Below are 15282 nucleotides of genomic sequence, written 5' to 3' on the forward strand. Positions count from 1 at the left end.
CTATGGGGTCCGAGAGAGAGAGAGAGAGAGAGAGAGAGAGAGAGAGAGAGAAAAGGGGGGAAAGGCTCCTGCTAATTACTGAGCCCCCTCTGCCTGCCCCAGCAGCCTCCTCTCCCCATCATTTCCGTCCTAAGTGCCCTCTATACTAGACCCCTGAGGCTCGGCACCGACTGACTGCATCCTGTTCTTTTGCCTGTTGCTTGCCGTGTTATGCTCGGTTTTGGTTCCTCAAGCTGGGCACTCTTCCCCGACGGGGGAGGGGGACCAACTCCCCCATTTATGTGGGGCTGAGGGCAGGGATCGCCTCGTCCTCACCCTTCAGACATCGGCGCGAAAGATCTCAGTCAGCGCTTCCCCCCTTCACCTCCTTTATAGTTCTAAAACACCAAAGAGGGAGGAGGGGCTTGGCTTTCGCTGGCTCTGCTTTAAAACATCATGGCTTTCTGTTCCATACTGGAGGAGGGGGGCGCAGAGAGCCCAGCCCGCGGGGCGACTTTGGTAAAGTCCCTGGTCTCTTGCTCCATAGACGAGGCTGGGGTGAGAGGAGACACCGTCGCGCGCTGCGACGTCCCAGGCTGGATGGACCCCAGCCGGACAGTGTGCTACCTCGTTCCACCGCCAGGAGGCGACTGTTCCCTCCGGCTCCCCCCCGCCCCCCGCCCCACTTTGGGGATGCTGATGGGGGTGGGCGGTGGGGTGGGGCGCGGGAAGGGAGGCAAGAAGAAAAAGGGTGTAGTGTGGAGACGCGGTAGGTGAAGCAAGACCTAGGCCTGAGGCTGTCGGTGGAGAGCCTCATCTCTCTCCGCTGGGATTCCGGCGCGACCCGGAGGCTTTCGGGGTCGGGAGTTCCCTTAACAGAAGAAAGGGGGATGGGAAGGTTCCGCAGCTCAAGGGAGCAGTTAAAGCAGCGGGAGATGTTCCTTTCTCCCCTGCCAGGGAACCCCTTCCTCCCAATTCGGAGGACAAGGATTTTGGAAACACCGCTGCCTTCCCGGGTATGCGCACCCCCCTCGGTGGGGCCAGACTCCAGAATTAAACGCTGCAGTGCAAAGGGGGCAGGCAGCCGCGCTGCGTTAACTGCATAGATAGGGACGGCTCCGAACTCCCTCCCCCAGCCCCCGGGGGGACGAGCCCGGAATCCCCGAAATTCCCGGAGGGACATACCGAAGCCAAAGGGAAAAGGGAGTAATAAAACTAGGTTTGTCTTTCCCGCTCTCCCCCCACCCCACCCCCTCCTCCGCCCGGGCGCCCCCTGCAGGCCGCCGTCCTCAGCACGTCTTCAGCACCTGTTGCAGATGGAGGCGCACGTCGGTGGCCGTTTCCCAGGGCACCACGCTGGCGCGGAAGGAGCTGGGCTCGGCCTTCTGCGCCTCCTGGATAAGGCGGTGCATGGGATAGCCGCGGCGCGGGAAGGCCACGTCGCCGCCCGCCAGCAGCCCCATGGGGCAGAAGTCGTTGGCGCCGTCGCCCACGTAGAAAAGGCGCTCGAAGTGCACGCCGTCGTGGGCCCGCTCGCGCAGGTAGTCGCTGAGCACCTTGTGCTTGCACATGTTGGCGGGGCAGCGCGCGCAGCTGTGCGTGTGGAAGGGCCGCAGTGCCAGCAGCCCCCGCGCGTCGGGCCCCGACGGGTTGCTGAGGATGCGGCGGAACAGGCCGTGGTGGCCCGCGGCGCGCAGCGCGCTCTCCACGCCGAAGGTGTTGGCATCCGAGATGAGGATCACCTCGAAGCAGGAGCCCTGCTTGGCCACGAACTGCAGCAGGTCGCTCATGCCGGGCGACAGGGGGATGGCCTCGTAGATGGCGCGCAGGTCCCGCGGCCGCACGCCCTGCTCGCCCAGGTACTGGAAGACGCGCTGCATGTACTCGTTGTAGAAGCCCTCGCGGTAGGTGGCCCGCAGGCTCTCGGGCAGCCGCTGGCCCGGCGCGGCGCGCACGATCGAGTCGTCGCTGTTTTCGTCCACGATCGTCTCGTCGAAGTCAAAGGTCAGGAGGAAGCGCGGCGCGCCCTGCGCGGCCATCCCGCCGTCCTGGGAGCAGGGGGGGGAGGAGCAGGAGGAGGAGGAGGGAGCAAGGGAGAGGGGGCGCGGCGCGGGCCGGCCGGGGAGAGGCTGGTTAGCGGGCCATGGCCAGAGGCGCTGGCACATCCAAGACCTGAGGAGGACCCAAGGCAGGTTAAGCTGGGCGGAGGACCCAACGCCGCCGCCCTCACCCCAGCCTTCCCTGCCCAACCCCGTTGGCGGCTCTCAGTGAACTGTGCTCGGGTTTATCCTCAGAAGACCATCCTCCTCCTGAACCCAGAGGGGCTTCCTTGGCACCTGTTTCTGCTACTCTCCTCTGGGGCCGCGGGGCTTAACAGGGTCAGCTTAACGGAGGGGAAACGCAGCTTCCAAGGGGACACCCCTTTGGGGGAGGTTTCTGGACTAGGCCGTTCTGGAGACTTCCAGCGACCCTTGTTGTTGGTGTGGACTGTTGGGGCTCTCCACCCCCTTCTTCCCTAACGAACGTAGGCCAGGGAAACCAGGCATTCACCCAACTGAAGCAGCCTCCTCATTCCCTTTTTGAGCCAAGCCCAGCCGATGGGACTGTGGCCAGTAGGCCAGGCTCCAGGGAACACTCGTTGGTATCATCCAAGGCATGTGGACTGTGAATGCCAGGTCCTCGGGCCTGGATCGTTAACTAAGGGCTGGGCCTGGAGAGCTAAGTGCCTGGGCCTCCGCACTGGCCAGAGAACTGGATTTTAGCTCTTGGAATAACCACGTCGCTGGGTTGACCCAGGAAGGCTCTCTGGAAGCTGCTTCCAGCCAGATGGGGTCCCAGGATGGAACACTGCTTCTCCAGGGAGTTTTCGGGCCCTGTGCTGACAGCTCATAACTAATCACTTGCCAATTCCCTGGGAGGAACACGTCAGCGGGTGGGGTTTCTGCCAGAGTCCGAAGGCAGCGGGCAGCAGAAGCAGTGGGGCTTGGGGAGGTAGGAGCTTCCCGCGCCAGGCCACGACATACCTGGGAGACAGGTGAGGGAGAGGAAAGAGAGCGGCAGTGGCTGAAAAGGCAGAGGCGGAGGGAGGAGGGAGGGGGCACAGGGTGGGGAAGGAGAGGCTAGGAGGAGGTCGTGCCAGGGGCGCCTGGAGATAGACTGCACAGGGGGACAGACTGGGGACGGGGGGGGGGGGGCTCCAGGAAGTGGAGACCTCGGCCAGAGTCCCACCCACAGAGGACGTGGGACAGGATGGGGGACAGAGTGCAAGTGTGAGGCACAAAGAAAGGCAAGCGAGTGGAGGCCACAGAAGCCCTCAGCAGCCTGTCCCGCCACCTTTGCCTCTGCCGGCTGCCATACACGGTGGACGGGCAGAGAGCGAATCATGTCCAGCTTCAGAATATACCCACCACACTGCCTTTCTCCCTCCTGGCCTCCCACCTCAGTCAGTCCAGACGGAACCACTCCTCCTTCTGGCTTCTTTCTAACTCGCTCTCTGATATTCCTGTGATGTTTGTGGTCTGGCCCACCTTGTGAAACAGAAGTCCAAGCTCCGAATTTCAGAGCTGGGGTGTGGACCTAGCTCTCTGCCTCCCTAATAGCTCTGTCCCTTCGAGCTCATCCCTAGAGTCACCCTCTGGTCTCATCGACATCCATCTGGGAGTCTCAGCGGCCCAGGATCCCTGGAGTATGTAAAGCAGCAGGACCCCACACCTGGGATGAAAGCTTCCAGGGATTAGTGGAGGCCCAGTAGAGATGAGGGTAGGCCTAAAGGGGGCTGGATAGGGCTCCTTCCACCCCATGATGGGAAGGAGGTTGAGGCCTCATCCTAAGGGACCCCTGGAGGGACCCACTTACCCTAGACAGGCATCGGAGGCCAGCAACTGGAAAACACCCGCTCATTGTCAGTGCATCACCCTGGGTACCACCTGTAGGGACTCTGTCGGTCTCCAGCCGTCGTCCAGAGCTCCTGACAACCACACAAGTTCTGTTGGAGAGCGCCAGCAGCTAGCTTTGTTTCCACTACTAATGCGCACCTGATTCTATCTCCTTGGCTGAGCCCCGGGAACCACTCCCAGGGGCTCAGTGAAAACCCCTCAAATAGGCACAGCGCTCACAGATGGCAAAGCCCTTGCTAGGTATCCTCCTACCCACCCCCTGGGACATTCGAGAGGTTATAGGTGATATTAATTGGAGATCCAGAACGGTTAGCCGATTTACTCAAAGGTAAGTGGCAAAGACAGATCTCAAAACCAGAACTTAGGGTCTGAGACCAGCGGTTTTTTCTCCAGTATGATCCTGGCCCCTTTCTTGTGTCATGGTTTACACAACACCGGCACCGGTGTTCTCCCACTGCTCATCGCAGTCCCATGAATCCACCAGTAAGGGCCCAGAGAGGTTAACTTGCCGGAGGCTGTGCTGTGTCCCCAGGGAGCCTGGTTCATGAACACCTGGCCACAGCCTTGTATGCTCTCTGCCCTTAAAAGGGAAGGGGCAGATGACCGGGCTCATTGTACCACAGCTGGGGGCCGGGACCCCTGAGCATCACAGATGATCTGGGACTGGCCTCCCTGGTGCTTTCAGAGGCTGGCAATCGGCTGGAAGTCAGTTTGAAATTTCTGCGGGGGCTTTGCTGTGTGGCTTTGGGGACAGGGGCTGGCTTCGCGGGGGCTTCACCAACTCAGCTACAGAGGACGACACCACCTACAGCTCCCAGTGCCTCCCCATGCCCCATCCCTCCCCCTCACCTTGCGGTTGAATGAGAGACTAGAAGCAGCTGGGACAGATCTGGAAAGCTACTGAGAACCAGGGGACTAGACCGGGAAAGGAGCAAAGTCCTGGCTGGTTGCTGCCCTCTGGTGGTGACAGCGGATGACACTGGAAACCCCTGACTTTGTCAAGGTGACATGCTCCCCAGACCATCCCAGACCCTCAGGGAGAAGCTGAGGGCCCCCGAGACAGAGATTGGGACCTCCCAGGAACAGGGCATGGGTCAGAGGGAGGGCCCCTATCACCTGGAGCTACCCCACCCCTCGCCACGCCCTAACCAGATGTGCATTAAGCCCTTTTGATATGGATGGAGGTGGGTCTCAGCCTTTCCGCTGAAGAACTTTTTTTTTTTTTTTTTTGAGGAACTTTTAATCTAGGAATTGGGAAAGGTAGCCAAAGCTGAATGGGGCAGGGGGCAGAAAAAGGTGGGGGCTAGGGGAGGGGGTCAAGGAGAAGATGGGAGAGAAGACATGGGGACACTGGAACAGCATGTTTTTGGAGGATGGAAGGGCTCTTCCCAGGCCCTATCTGGAGGAGTTCCAAACTTCCAGGATCCTGCCTGATATCCCATGTCTGCCCCCAGGCCTAGCGAGTTTGTGGAGAAAGGTCAGGGGATGCCACTTCTGCGATAAAAGCAAACAGCCCCACGGCACACACAAACAGACACGTGCGGGGCTCGGGGAGAAGAGAGCCGGACATAGAAAGGCACAGAGGCTCTTCAAGCAGCCACCCAGAGACCAACTTTCATCCCAGAGAAAAGGGTCTCCTGGTTTTGCCCTTGTTTCTTTTTCCTTTTAAAAATTTGGTGGAATGGTCCACTGATTTTCAATCATGTACAAAACTTCTCGTTCATTAGAGCAAAAAACATGGTATATTTTTTCATCTAATAATACTATTTAGGGAAATCGGTTCAACATTTGTTGTTTAGTGAGTTGCCCTTGTTTTTTTAGTCCCCAGAGCAGAAAGCCAGGCATCCTGAGTTTATTCCCCCAGAAAGAGAAGTCTTTGCTGCCACCGCACCCATGCCCCCACAGTAGTCAGTGGCACCCCAGGCCCCTCTGGCATCTGCTTCTCATGACGTTCAGAAAGGTTACTCACCTCTGGCAGCTTTGTCCTAAGTGACCAAATCCTTTTGTGGTCACCAAAAAGAGTCCCTCAGAGAAAAGGGGGACAGGGTCTAGGAGCTTCTCCAGATGGCTAGAGCAGAGAGAGGAAAGAGGGGTTTCTTTGGGGTGGCCGGGAGTCCATATTCTAGTCCCACCTAAAAGTGGTGCTCGCCTCCCTGATTCCACATCAGATCACTGGATTCCTCCTTGTTTCCTCCTGCCTTTGACAAAAATGCTTTCAGATGATATTTGTGGGAATGGGGATGGGGGAGGGAGAAACAGCTTGAAATCCCCCCCCTTAATGAGGGGACTGGGAGCCCACAGGACAGTTCGGGGACAGTTTGCCCCAGGAAATGTGGAGGATAGGGATGGAAGTGGGGATCGAGGACCCCGCAGATACCACAGTTACAAGCCTCCTGCCCAAGCCCAGGTGGTCTTCTATCAATCACTTAGGAACTGGATCCCACAACTAAGCTGAAGTTTTCTCCCTCCCCAAGACTGTATTTCCAGCTTCACCATGGTCTCTTCCTTCTCACCACCACCACCAGCAAATAGGAAAAACGGAGGCCCAGAGAGGTCAAGTTAGCATCCCTGGGGGCGGGGGGCGGGGGGGGGTGTCACACAACATCAGATGCAGGATCAGAACTCAGGAGTTCCTGGTGCCTCTTGGCGAAGTTGCAGCCAGAGCTCCCCCTATTGCCCTGGAGACCCCCTTGGGCTGTGAGTAAGCTGGCCCTGAGGACCTGGAGCCCTGGTGTCAGTGAAGAAGCTGGGACCAGGAGTCCCCTCTGGGCTCGCCCTGCCTGGGTGGACAAGCTGGAAGGGGATCCTCAGTGGACAGGGAGGTGGCAACTGCCGGTGGAGCGGGGGGAGAGGTATTTTTAGAGGTGGCTGGAAAGCAGGCATTCTGGCACACCCCCAGCTGGCGGGTGCTTCGCTCCAATGCGGGGCAAGGGGGTGCGCAGCTCGGGGAGCCCAGGGGACTGGTGGGTGGCGGGGAGCAAGGGGGCACAGATTCCTTCGCTTTGCCCGAGTCGGGGACAGAGGACTATCCGGGCACCACGTTCCTGGGGTAGGAGAAAGAAGGAGGACTCATTTCTCCGCTCCAGGGACTCCCCCACTGACACACGTGAAGGAGTGCCCTCAAACTCCACGCAGCCCCCACCCCACACTGGGACCCCCGCCCTCCCCTACCTAGGGAAGCCCAGGACTCACGTGGGGAGCGGCGGCGGTAGAGGTCTGTCCCGGCTTAGTTTGGAGTGTAAAGAATGGGGGAGAGGGGCTAGCTGAGGTATTTGGGCGCGGGATGGGGCAAGGGGTGCTTACGGGAATTGGAGGGGACGCGGTGTCTTATCCACCCCCGGATTTCTGGGCTCCGGCTCACGAGTCCCTCCAGTCCCGAGGGGCCGTGGATGATGCGCGTCTGGGCCGCCCCCTCCACCTGCCCCCCATCCCCCCGGGCAGCCGCCGCGTCCCCTTTAAATGCCCGGGAGCCGGAGCCCGAGCCGCGGCTGGCGCTGCGGCTGCCGCAGCACCCGGACCCACCGCAGTCCCCACACGTCACAAGCGACTGTCCAATCACAGCGGCGCCGGCGCACATCAAAGGGGCGGGCCACCTGCGGGCCACGCCTCCCGGCTGCCCTGCAGGCTCCCCGAGAGCGAGCGAAGGTGGGGTTGCGCGCAGGGAGAAAGGAAAGAGGGAGCGCATCCCTGCGGAGGAGCGTGGGTGGGGGGGTACCCTCGCTGGAGCGGCTGCGGGGCTCTGCGTGAGTCCCCGCCTGCACACCCAGAAGTGGCAGGGCTGTGCCTCCAGGGCTCTGAGCCCTGAGATTTGCAGAAATGCACCCCTACCGCCAGCCCCCATGCCCTTCTTCGCTCCTAAGCCCAGCGGTAGGCACCGTTGGACCCAGCCCAGGAAAAGCAGTTCCTCCCCCACGTGCGCCTAGCTCTGCCCTCCGCGCGGAGTCGCGGCACCTCGCCTCTTGGGATCCTTCCTCGGTTAAGGTTACAGGGGATTGTCGGGGAAGGGGCTCTCCCACTCCCCTACCCCGTGAACACTGATTTAAGGACCCAACTGTTTGCCCTTTGCAAGTGGTGTTGTAAATAAAAAACCCACTTTCTCTTCTGTTTCGTAAGAGTTGGTGCCTAGCCACACTCCCCTGCCTCCCCCTTCCCCCCAACCCAAAACCCTCCCCCCAGCTTCCTCTGCCCTCCAGCCTGATGGCTGAGGAGAAGCTTATGTTTCAACAGCAGAGAGCCAAAACTTATATATACTGAGAACGTACTATGAACAGGGCACTGTACTAGGTTGCTGCACTTGACAGTTGCACATTCACAACAGGAGAAATTATTTGCCTGAGTTCAAACCTAGGCACACCTGGCCCATGGGGTCACAAAGGAGCTGTGTGGATGCAGAGCCTAGGCGCCCCCAAGCCGGGGTGTAAGTCTCCCCCTGCTCCACTCCTCCAAGAGAGCCGGCAGGTGGAAAGGCCCTGTGTGATCTGGCAGCCCGCGGTGCTGGAAACCGGCGAGGGAAGGAGGGTGAGCAAGGAATTACCCTGTGCTGGGGGTTAGGGTGAACAGGACAAGTGTGTGCCGTCTTTCCACATGTACAAAGGAGAATGAACGCTTTACAGCTGCTTAAAACCCTTGACCGTAACTTCCAGCTCCCCAGCTCCTTCACCGCCTTGCTGCTCACGCCCCTGTCCTCACTGCCCACCCTCTCTTCCCGCTCTGCAGCACCTCTGATGTTTCCTGGGGACTTCACTCTTCAGGAACACACCTGCCCCATTTGCTGGGTGAGCTCGGTCTCTGTCACACATCCTGAAGCTCCTTCTATCACACCGATCACCTGTGTGCCACCACAACATGTGGGAAGTGCTGTCAGTACACTTCCGTGGGTCAGCTCACATAATCCTCACCACTCTCTGAAACGCTGCGTGGCTCCTTCTGCTGTTGGGAAATCGGGGCACAAAGAGTTGAGCTTGCCCAGGGTCATCCAGCAGGTGAATGGTAGAGCTGGGCTTCCAGCCTGGTTGCCTTTTTGTTTTTAAGGGTTTTTTGTTTGTTTGTTTTTTTTTTAATTTGTCAGAGAGAAAGAGCACAAGCAGGGGGAGCGGCAGGCAGAGGGAGAGGGAGAAGCAGGCTCCCTGCTGAGCAGGGAGCCTGATGCGGGGCTCTATCCCAGGACCCCAGGATCATGACCTGAGCTTAACCGACTGAGCCACCCACGTGTCCCCCAGCCTGGTTGCCTTAACCTTTACCCCACACCTTCAGCGTCTGCCACCGCTGTCAACAACAGGAGGGCAGAGACCACGTTTGCCTTATGCGGTAGTGTTCCGTCCACCCCAGCACGGAGACTGTGGCACACAGTAGGCCTTAGATGTTTGTTGTTGAATGAAACACGTCGCCTGCTGTGTTCAGCTCGACCTAGCAACTCCGTTTGTGTCTCCTCATTTTATCTTCTCACTAACTGGTCACTGCAGGATATCCCCATTTTCCAACAGGGATATTGAGGCTCAGAGAGATCAAATGAGTTGCCCAGGGTCACATGCCCCCAAGGAGGCACTAGATGCAGATCCGGATCCTGACGATGAACACCCTTTCCGATGAACACCCTTTCCGCCGGTTTCCAACGATGGGGCTGAGGGTGGGGCGGGCGGTAACTTTCTGTGGCGGCCCGAGCCAGTTCTTACTGCCCACCTCTGCCTTCCAGGCTTGCGGATATCAGAGCCACGGGGGCTCTGTGCAAAGCACCTCTGTGGAATAAATCTAGAAACTCCCAGTTCCCCCTACGCTAAACTTTTCACGGCACAATCCTACCTCATTGTGCCAATGAACACAGTTGGGCAGTTGGACGATCAGCCATGTGTCTAAAGAGGGGGACAGAAAGGGGAGGGGAGTCCTACCTCCCACCTCACCCCATCCCAGGCCCCAGCAGGGTGAGGCCTCTGCCCAGCACTCGGCTGCAGAACTTCCTCTCTTCCTGTGGGGTTCACCTTAGAATTCCCGTCAGTCAGTCAGTCAGTCTGGTAGAGAGCTTGTGGGGCTGGGGTCATCTGAGGCGACAGACACAGGAGTTTCTGGGAAAGCCTGATTCAGGTGGCCAGGGATGGGGCTCTCCGGTTGGCCTTGACCAAGAGGGTGTGACTCTCGCCTAAGGTTTTGGCACCTTAGGCAAGAGTCACCTCTTTGGCGTTAGAGCCCGGGAGGCCAGGAATCAGGACCCGGGACTCTGGCTCTGCGACAGGCCTGCTGGGGGAGGGGCAGTGGCGGAAGGGGAGGGGCAGATCCCCTGGTTCCTCTGAACACTCCAGCTCCGGGAAGGACGATTTTGTGCCAGGCACGTAATCCCCACAACAACCCTGGCCGATGAGTTTTAGTATTCTCCTTTTTACAAACGAAAAAGCAGAAGCTTGGGGACATTAAGAAAGTGCCTTGCCCAAGGACGCTGTGCAGCAAGTGGCGGTCAGCTCCGATGTTGAGGTCTGCACTTCTCTGTCTGGAGGAGGCTGAGGGCCTTCAGTGACCTGGCGACCTATGCAGGTGGGCTTAGTGCCGGAGGCCACTGGGAGGACCCCGTTCGTTCGGGCAGTTCTGCGGGTTCTGCCGGAGGTGCTCTGGGCCTAAGGCCTTGTGCTGGGGCGTCGGGACTTTTCAGGTCTCTCATCCCCTTCCTAGATGACAGTCACTGGCATTGATGGAGCACTTACTCTGTGCCAAGCAGTGTTCTAAAGGCTCAGCTCTCTTCATTCTCACATCAACCCTAGGATCTATTTGTTCCTCCACCTTACGGATGAGAAAGATGAGGCACAGAGTGGTATGCAACCTGTCCAAGATCCCAGACCTGGGAAGTGGCATGCGCAGGATTTGCATGAGTTTTGAGTTGCCCTTCTGTGGACGGGAATGGGCCGCGTCCCCCCCACGCCGGTGCTCGGGAGAATCTGGCAATAACATAGATGGAGGTTCAGATCTTCAGAGCTGTGCTCCACCGGTGGCTGTGGACAGTCTCCCGCTCTCCGGGTCCTCCTTACAATACAGTACTCATTTGTGCTGTCCTTCATTGGACAACTGTTAACTGTGTCAGGCACTGGGGGATAAGACATTGAAGAAGACACAGACCCTGCCCTCGGGGAACTTACAGTCTAGAGAGGAGACAGAGATGAGCCAACAGCTTTTCCCAAAAGAGTGTCAGACGACCGGCAGATCTGTTCGGCCCGGGACCATTCTGTCTTGGACTTAAGCAGGTAAAGCAGCTGGGACCTGAGGTGCCTCCGGGCTAAGGAGGAGACTCATAATCCGGGGGTCAGGTCCACCCCCCCAGAGATGCCCCCATCCTGACCACTCTCCTTCCCTGTCCCACCTCAGCTCCTGCTCTTGCCTGCTGCTGGGTTCCCCTCCCTTCTTTCTCCACATCCCCTGAGCAGCCTGGAGACACTTGAGAGCAACCTCCTCCCCACCCTTGCAACTTTCCCTCCCTGCCTTCCCCAAGCCAGCCCCTCTCCCACAACAGACTCACCCAGACAGGGCTGTCCCCCCTCAGTAAGCAGCAAGGATGGGGAGTCATGTGGCAGAGGGAACTGGGTAAAGAGGTGAATGTGCAGACATCCTTTCTGCTACCTGGCAGACACCCTCAGCAGGTGGTTGAGAAAGTCACCCCCTCCCGACCCCAAGGTCCCAGTTGGGCCAGGAAGTCCTTACAGTCTGACTCAAATCCCACTTGCTGGGATATTTCCTCTCATTTGGCTTCTAAGGCACCCTCCTGTGTAATGGCTTTCAGAGTCTTGAAATCTGCCACTCCATTTCCTCCGTTTTTCGCAAATGTCACATTAAAGAGAACAAGGTGATTTCGTCTCTGCCTGCCTTGTGTCGCTGGTTACTTCTTGCAGCCCTCTCCTGCTCACTCTGTGTAAGTCTTGTTTCAGCTTTTCAAATGTGCTACCACTGGCCCTTTGCACTTGCCATGGCCTCTTTCCAGCATACTTCCCACCGCATCCATCCCACTGAGTTCAGGGCTCAGCTCATCTGTCACTTCTAAAAGGAAACTAGCCCTGCCCAGACACCCTCCCTCTCATGACACACCTCCACAGCACCCTGGGCTCCTCCTGGCTGATCGATTAATATCTATTTCCCTCAGACTGTCAGCTCTGCGACAATAAGGACCAGAGTGGCTTTGCTCCCATGGTGTCCCCAGCACCTACTGCAGGCTTTGATCTGAAGTAGTTGCTCAAATAATATTTGTTACCTGAATGACTGCAAGACTCTTAATCTCGGCTACTTGTGTGGGGTGTGGCCTTAGGCCCGGAATGACACCATAGCAAGCTTCCTGGCTTAATCTGGGCTGTCTCACTGGGGATATGCTAACGAAGGAAGGGCCGGCAGCTCAGCCGGTTTTTACAGCTTCCCCTTGAGCAACTGGCCCCACGGAGGAACCTTCCCATCCCCAAGGCAGGTCTGTGCGGTTGGGAGCTGGAGAAGCACCCTCAGAATAAGAGTCCAACCAAAATGAGAGTCCCTTGTGTGTTCCGCAGGCTTTGTAGCTTACAAAACAGTGTCTGCAATTCATATTATTCTCCTGATGAGGAAAACGAAGCGGAGGGAGGTCAGGGGACAAGTCCAAGGTGGCTAAGGCAGAACTTGAACACGGCTCTTTTCGAAACCAGCCAGTTTTTCTGAAGCCATTGTACAGGGGGAGAGGATGCACTGCCAGCCAGCAAAGATGCCAAGATTCTGGGGCTTTCAGTCTTTTATTCGTTCGTCCATGTATGCACGCATTCATTCATTTGTTCAGGAGACGCAGGCCCCGCCTTGCCTCCTGGGAGGCCGCAGTGGAAAGCTAATGTTCTGGAGCCCTGGTCCTCCCGTGAACGGCCTGAGCTTGCTGTAGGTACTCTTTTGTGTTTACATGTAAATGTGCGTTTTTCATGTAAACTTTCAAAAGGTTCCCTGACACCACCTATCCTTCCCTCCCCTCTCTGCAAAAAGTTTAAGAACCACTGGGGTCATACATGCTAACTCAGTGTAAGTGGGCAGTGGCCCACGGGCTCATTAGTCCTGCCCGTTTGGGTGACTAAGGCCCCAGCACGTGACCATCTCTGGCCCAAGTGGTAAACCTGGTGTCTGGACCACATGAGTCATCCGCTGGCACCGCCAACCTGGGACAGAACCCTATAGAAACACACACATGTGCACACATGTACGCACGTGCGCGCGCGTGCACACACACACACACACACACACACACACACACACACCATCCCCCGCTCTAAAACTGCTCCTGACTCCAGGGAGCTACTTTGGTTTTTTTTTCCCTCCAATATGAGTAACACACAGTACTGCCCACAATGGTGACATTTATTGAGGACTTGTGTGTGTCAGACTCTATGATGCCTACCTCCTCATCTTTTTTTTTATTTTTTAAATTTGTATTTAAATTCTAGCTAGTTAACATCCTCCTTGTCTTTTTATTTTTTTTTTTAAGATTTTATTTATTTGAGAGAGAGGGAGCGAGCATGAGAGGGGGAGGGTCAGAGGGAGAAACAGGCTCCCCGCTAAGCGGGGAGCCTGATGCGGGGCTCGATCCCGGGACTCCAGGATCATGACCTGAGCCGAAGGCAGTCGCCCAACCGACTGAGCCACCCAGGTGCCCCCCTCCTTGTCTTTTCAAATCCCCAGAGCAAGCCCCTGAGTTGAGGAACTTGCCCAAGGTCACCCGGCTGGGGAGAGGTGGACATGGATGTGGGGTGAGGGTTGAGGAAAGCTCAATGTGTTTAAGATCCTTCAGGGATGGGGCAGTGATCAGGGCTCTTAGCTCCCTGTGGGTACGAAGCCTAGACGCATTCTGCTGGAGTCATTCCTACCTTCATTCTTTCTACGATTTCTTGAGCATCTTCTATATGCCAGGGGTGTGTGGGGGCTTGGTAGCTGGCCTCCGAGATGGCTTCGATGCTGCCCACCTCGTGGCATCCACACCCTCCTGCGGGCCCCTCCCATACTGTGCCAGGGTGGATGTGAGTGACCCGTGGTGTGGTGCAGAAGCGAAGGCACATCCCTTCCCGTGTGGGTTATGACAGACTGCACTTCGTCTTGGGCGCTCTCTCCCTTTCTTGCTCTCCTCCTTTTGGGGGTCACTCCCTCAGTTGCCGGGCTGTGGACAGCCCCATGGGGCAGCTCACAGGCAAGGAACTGAAGCCTCAGGCCGGCTTGTCAGCCGGTGCAGACAAGGCCCGTCAAGGACAACCACATGAGTGAGTTTGGGCGCAGCCCTCCAGCCCCAGTCAGGCTTTGAGATGACTATAATCTTGTTAGGACTCTTGGCTCAGAGACACTGTGGAGATAATAAATGCTAGTTTGAAGCTGCTGAGTTTTTCGGGTGATCTCTTACACAGCAAGAGAGAACCAGAGATGGATCTGTAAATACAATTGCCATGGTTCTCATATTCCGTTATAAAGGAGGCAGCCAGTGGAAGGAAGGAAGGAAGGGAGTGGGGGGAGAGGGAAAGAACTCAGTATGTCAGATAGCAGGAAGTTCTATGGAGACAAATAAAGCAGGGAAATGGGAGGGGGAGGGAGCTTCGATTTAAAAAGGGTGGCCAGGGAAAGTCTGACTGAGCAGGGGCCAGTTAAGCAAAGACGTGAGGGAGCGAGCCATATAGAAATCAGAGGGGAGAGAATATCAGGCAGCATGAACAGCACATGCAAAGGCCCTGAGGTGGAAGCATGTCTCGATCATGTCACCCACCCAGAGCACAGTCTTGGTCTATTTGGCCACTAGATTGATTGTCTTCACCAGGCCTGTCTTTGACCGTCTCATCCTACGGCCTCCAGGAGTGGGGAGGTGGCACGCTGAGCCCCCACTGCTCTCTTGTTCTCTCCCTAAAAGGCTTGGGCCCTCGACCTGGGCTCCATGGCTGTATTCCGGGGAGTGACCACAGTGACAGATCTTCCCAGCCTTCAGTCGGGGCAGGTGATCTGGGACAAATCCAAGTGAGACTGCAGGATGAGAGAAATGACGGAGGAAATGCAATTTGGACACAGAAACTCCAATTTCAAAGGTCCTCCGATAATGTACCTGGCTTAATGGTAGAATCATCTAACTCCATGCTGTTGCTGTAATCGTGGGTTATTTTTTGCCATTTACAGTTTGGAGCAAGCAAAATACAAAGTGTGTCTCTGTGTCATAGCAGAGGTGCCCAAAGCTGCCCATTTGATATGCCCAGCCACCTTGCTTCTTGGTAACAGATTTATTACTTAATAAGGCCTGAGGACTGCCTCTTTCTCTGCCCTCCTCCCTCTCAACCCAGGGATGCCTGCCTTGTCCTAGAGTGCGTCCTCAGAGCCTCTCAGGGCTCCCCACGAGTAGGCCCATGGCCATAGCAACCGTATTTTCCAGATCAGTGCAGTGAGCCTCAAGTTATATGTAGAAGACAAA

At 57.1% G+C, this 15282-nt stretch overlaps 1 protein-coding gene across 9 annotated transcripts; it reads right to left on the reverse strand.

Moving 5' to 3' along the window:
- Positions 1–104: 104 nt before the first annotated feature.
- On the reverse strand, positions 105–7376 carry PHOSPHO1 (phosphoethanolamine/phosphocholine phosphatase 1). 9 transcript variants are annotated; one of them, XM_088028307.1, is made up of 5 exons: positions 7068–7172; positions 5845–5943; positions 3835–3964; positions 1287–2151; positions 106–850 (listed from the first exon to the last, which is right to left on the reverse strand). In XM_088028307.1, exons 4-5 carry the CDS (start codon positions 2142–2144, stop codon positions 434–436), a joined length of 1275 nt encoding a protein of 424 aa, XP_087884433.1. In that variant the 5' UTR covers positions 2145–2151; positions 3835–3964; positions 5845–5943; positions 7068–7172; the 3' UTR covers positions 106–433. The 9 variants fall into 9 exon arrangements, with proteins under 9 accessions (XP_087884436.1, XP_087884433.1, XP_087884437.1 ...); XM_088028311.1 differs by lacking the exon at positions 7068–7172 and adding an exon at positions 7179–7317 and having other exon boundaries at positions 107–850; positions 1287–2027; XM_088028312.1 differs by having other exon boundaries at positions 107–850; positions 1287–2027.
- Positions 7377–15282: the final 7906 nt, after the last annotated feature.

Source organism: Eumetopias jubatus, unplaced genomic scaffold (assembly GCF_037043125.1).
Source record: "Eumetopias jubatus isolate StellerSeaLion01/CBP00866 unplaced genomic scaffold, mEumJub1_p1.0 scaffold_10, whole genome shotgun sequence".
Classification (NCBI taxonomy): domain Eukaryota; kingdom Metazoa; phylum Chordata; class Mammalia; order Carnivora; family Otariidae; genus Eumetopias; species Eumetopias jubatus.

Coding starts and splice junctions, on each gene's coding strand:
- PHOSPHO1 (XM_088028307.1), bottom strand. CDS start 2,144: ATGTGCCAGCGCCTCTGGCCATGGCCCGCTAACCAGCCTCTCCCCGGC. Junction 851..1,286: donor TGCGCCTCCATCTGCAACAG/GTGCTGAAGACG, acceptor TCTTCTGTTAAG/GGAACTCCCGACCCCGAAAG.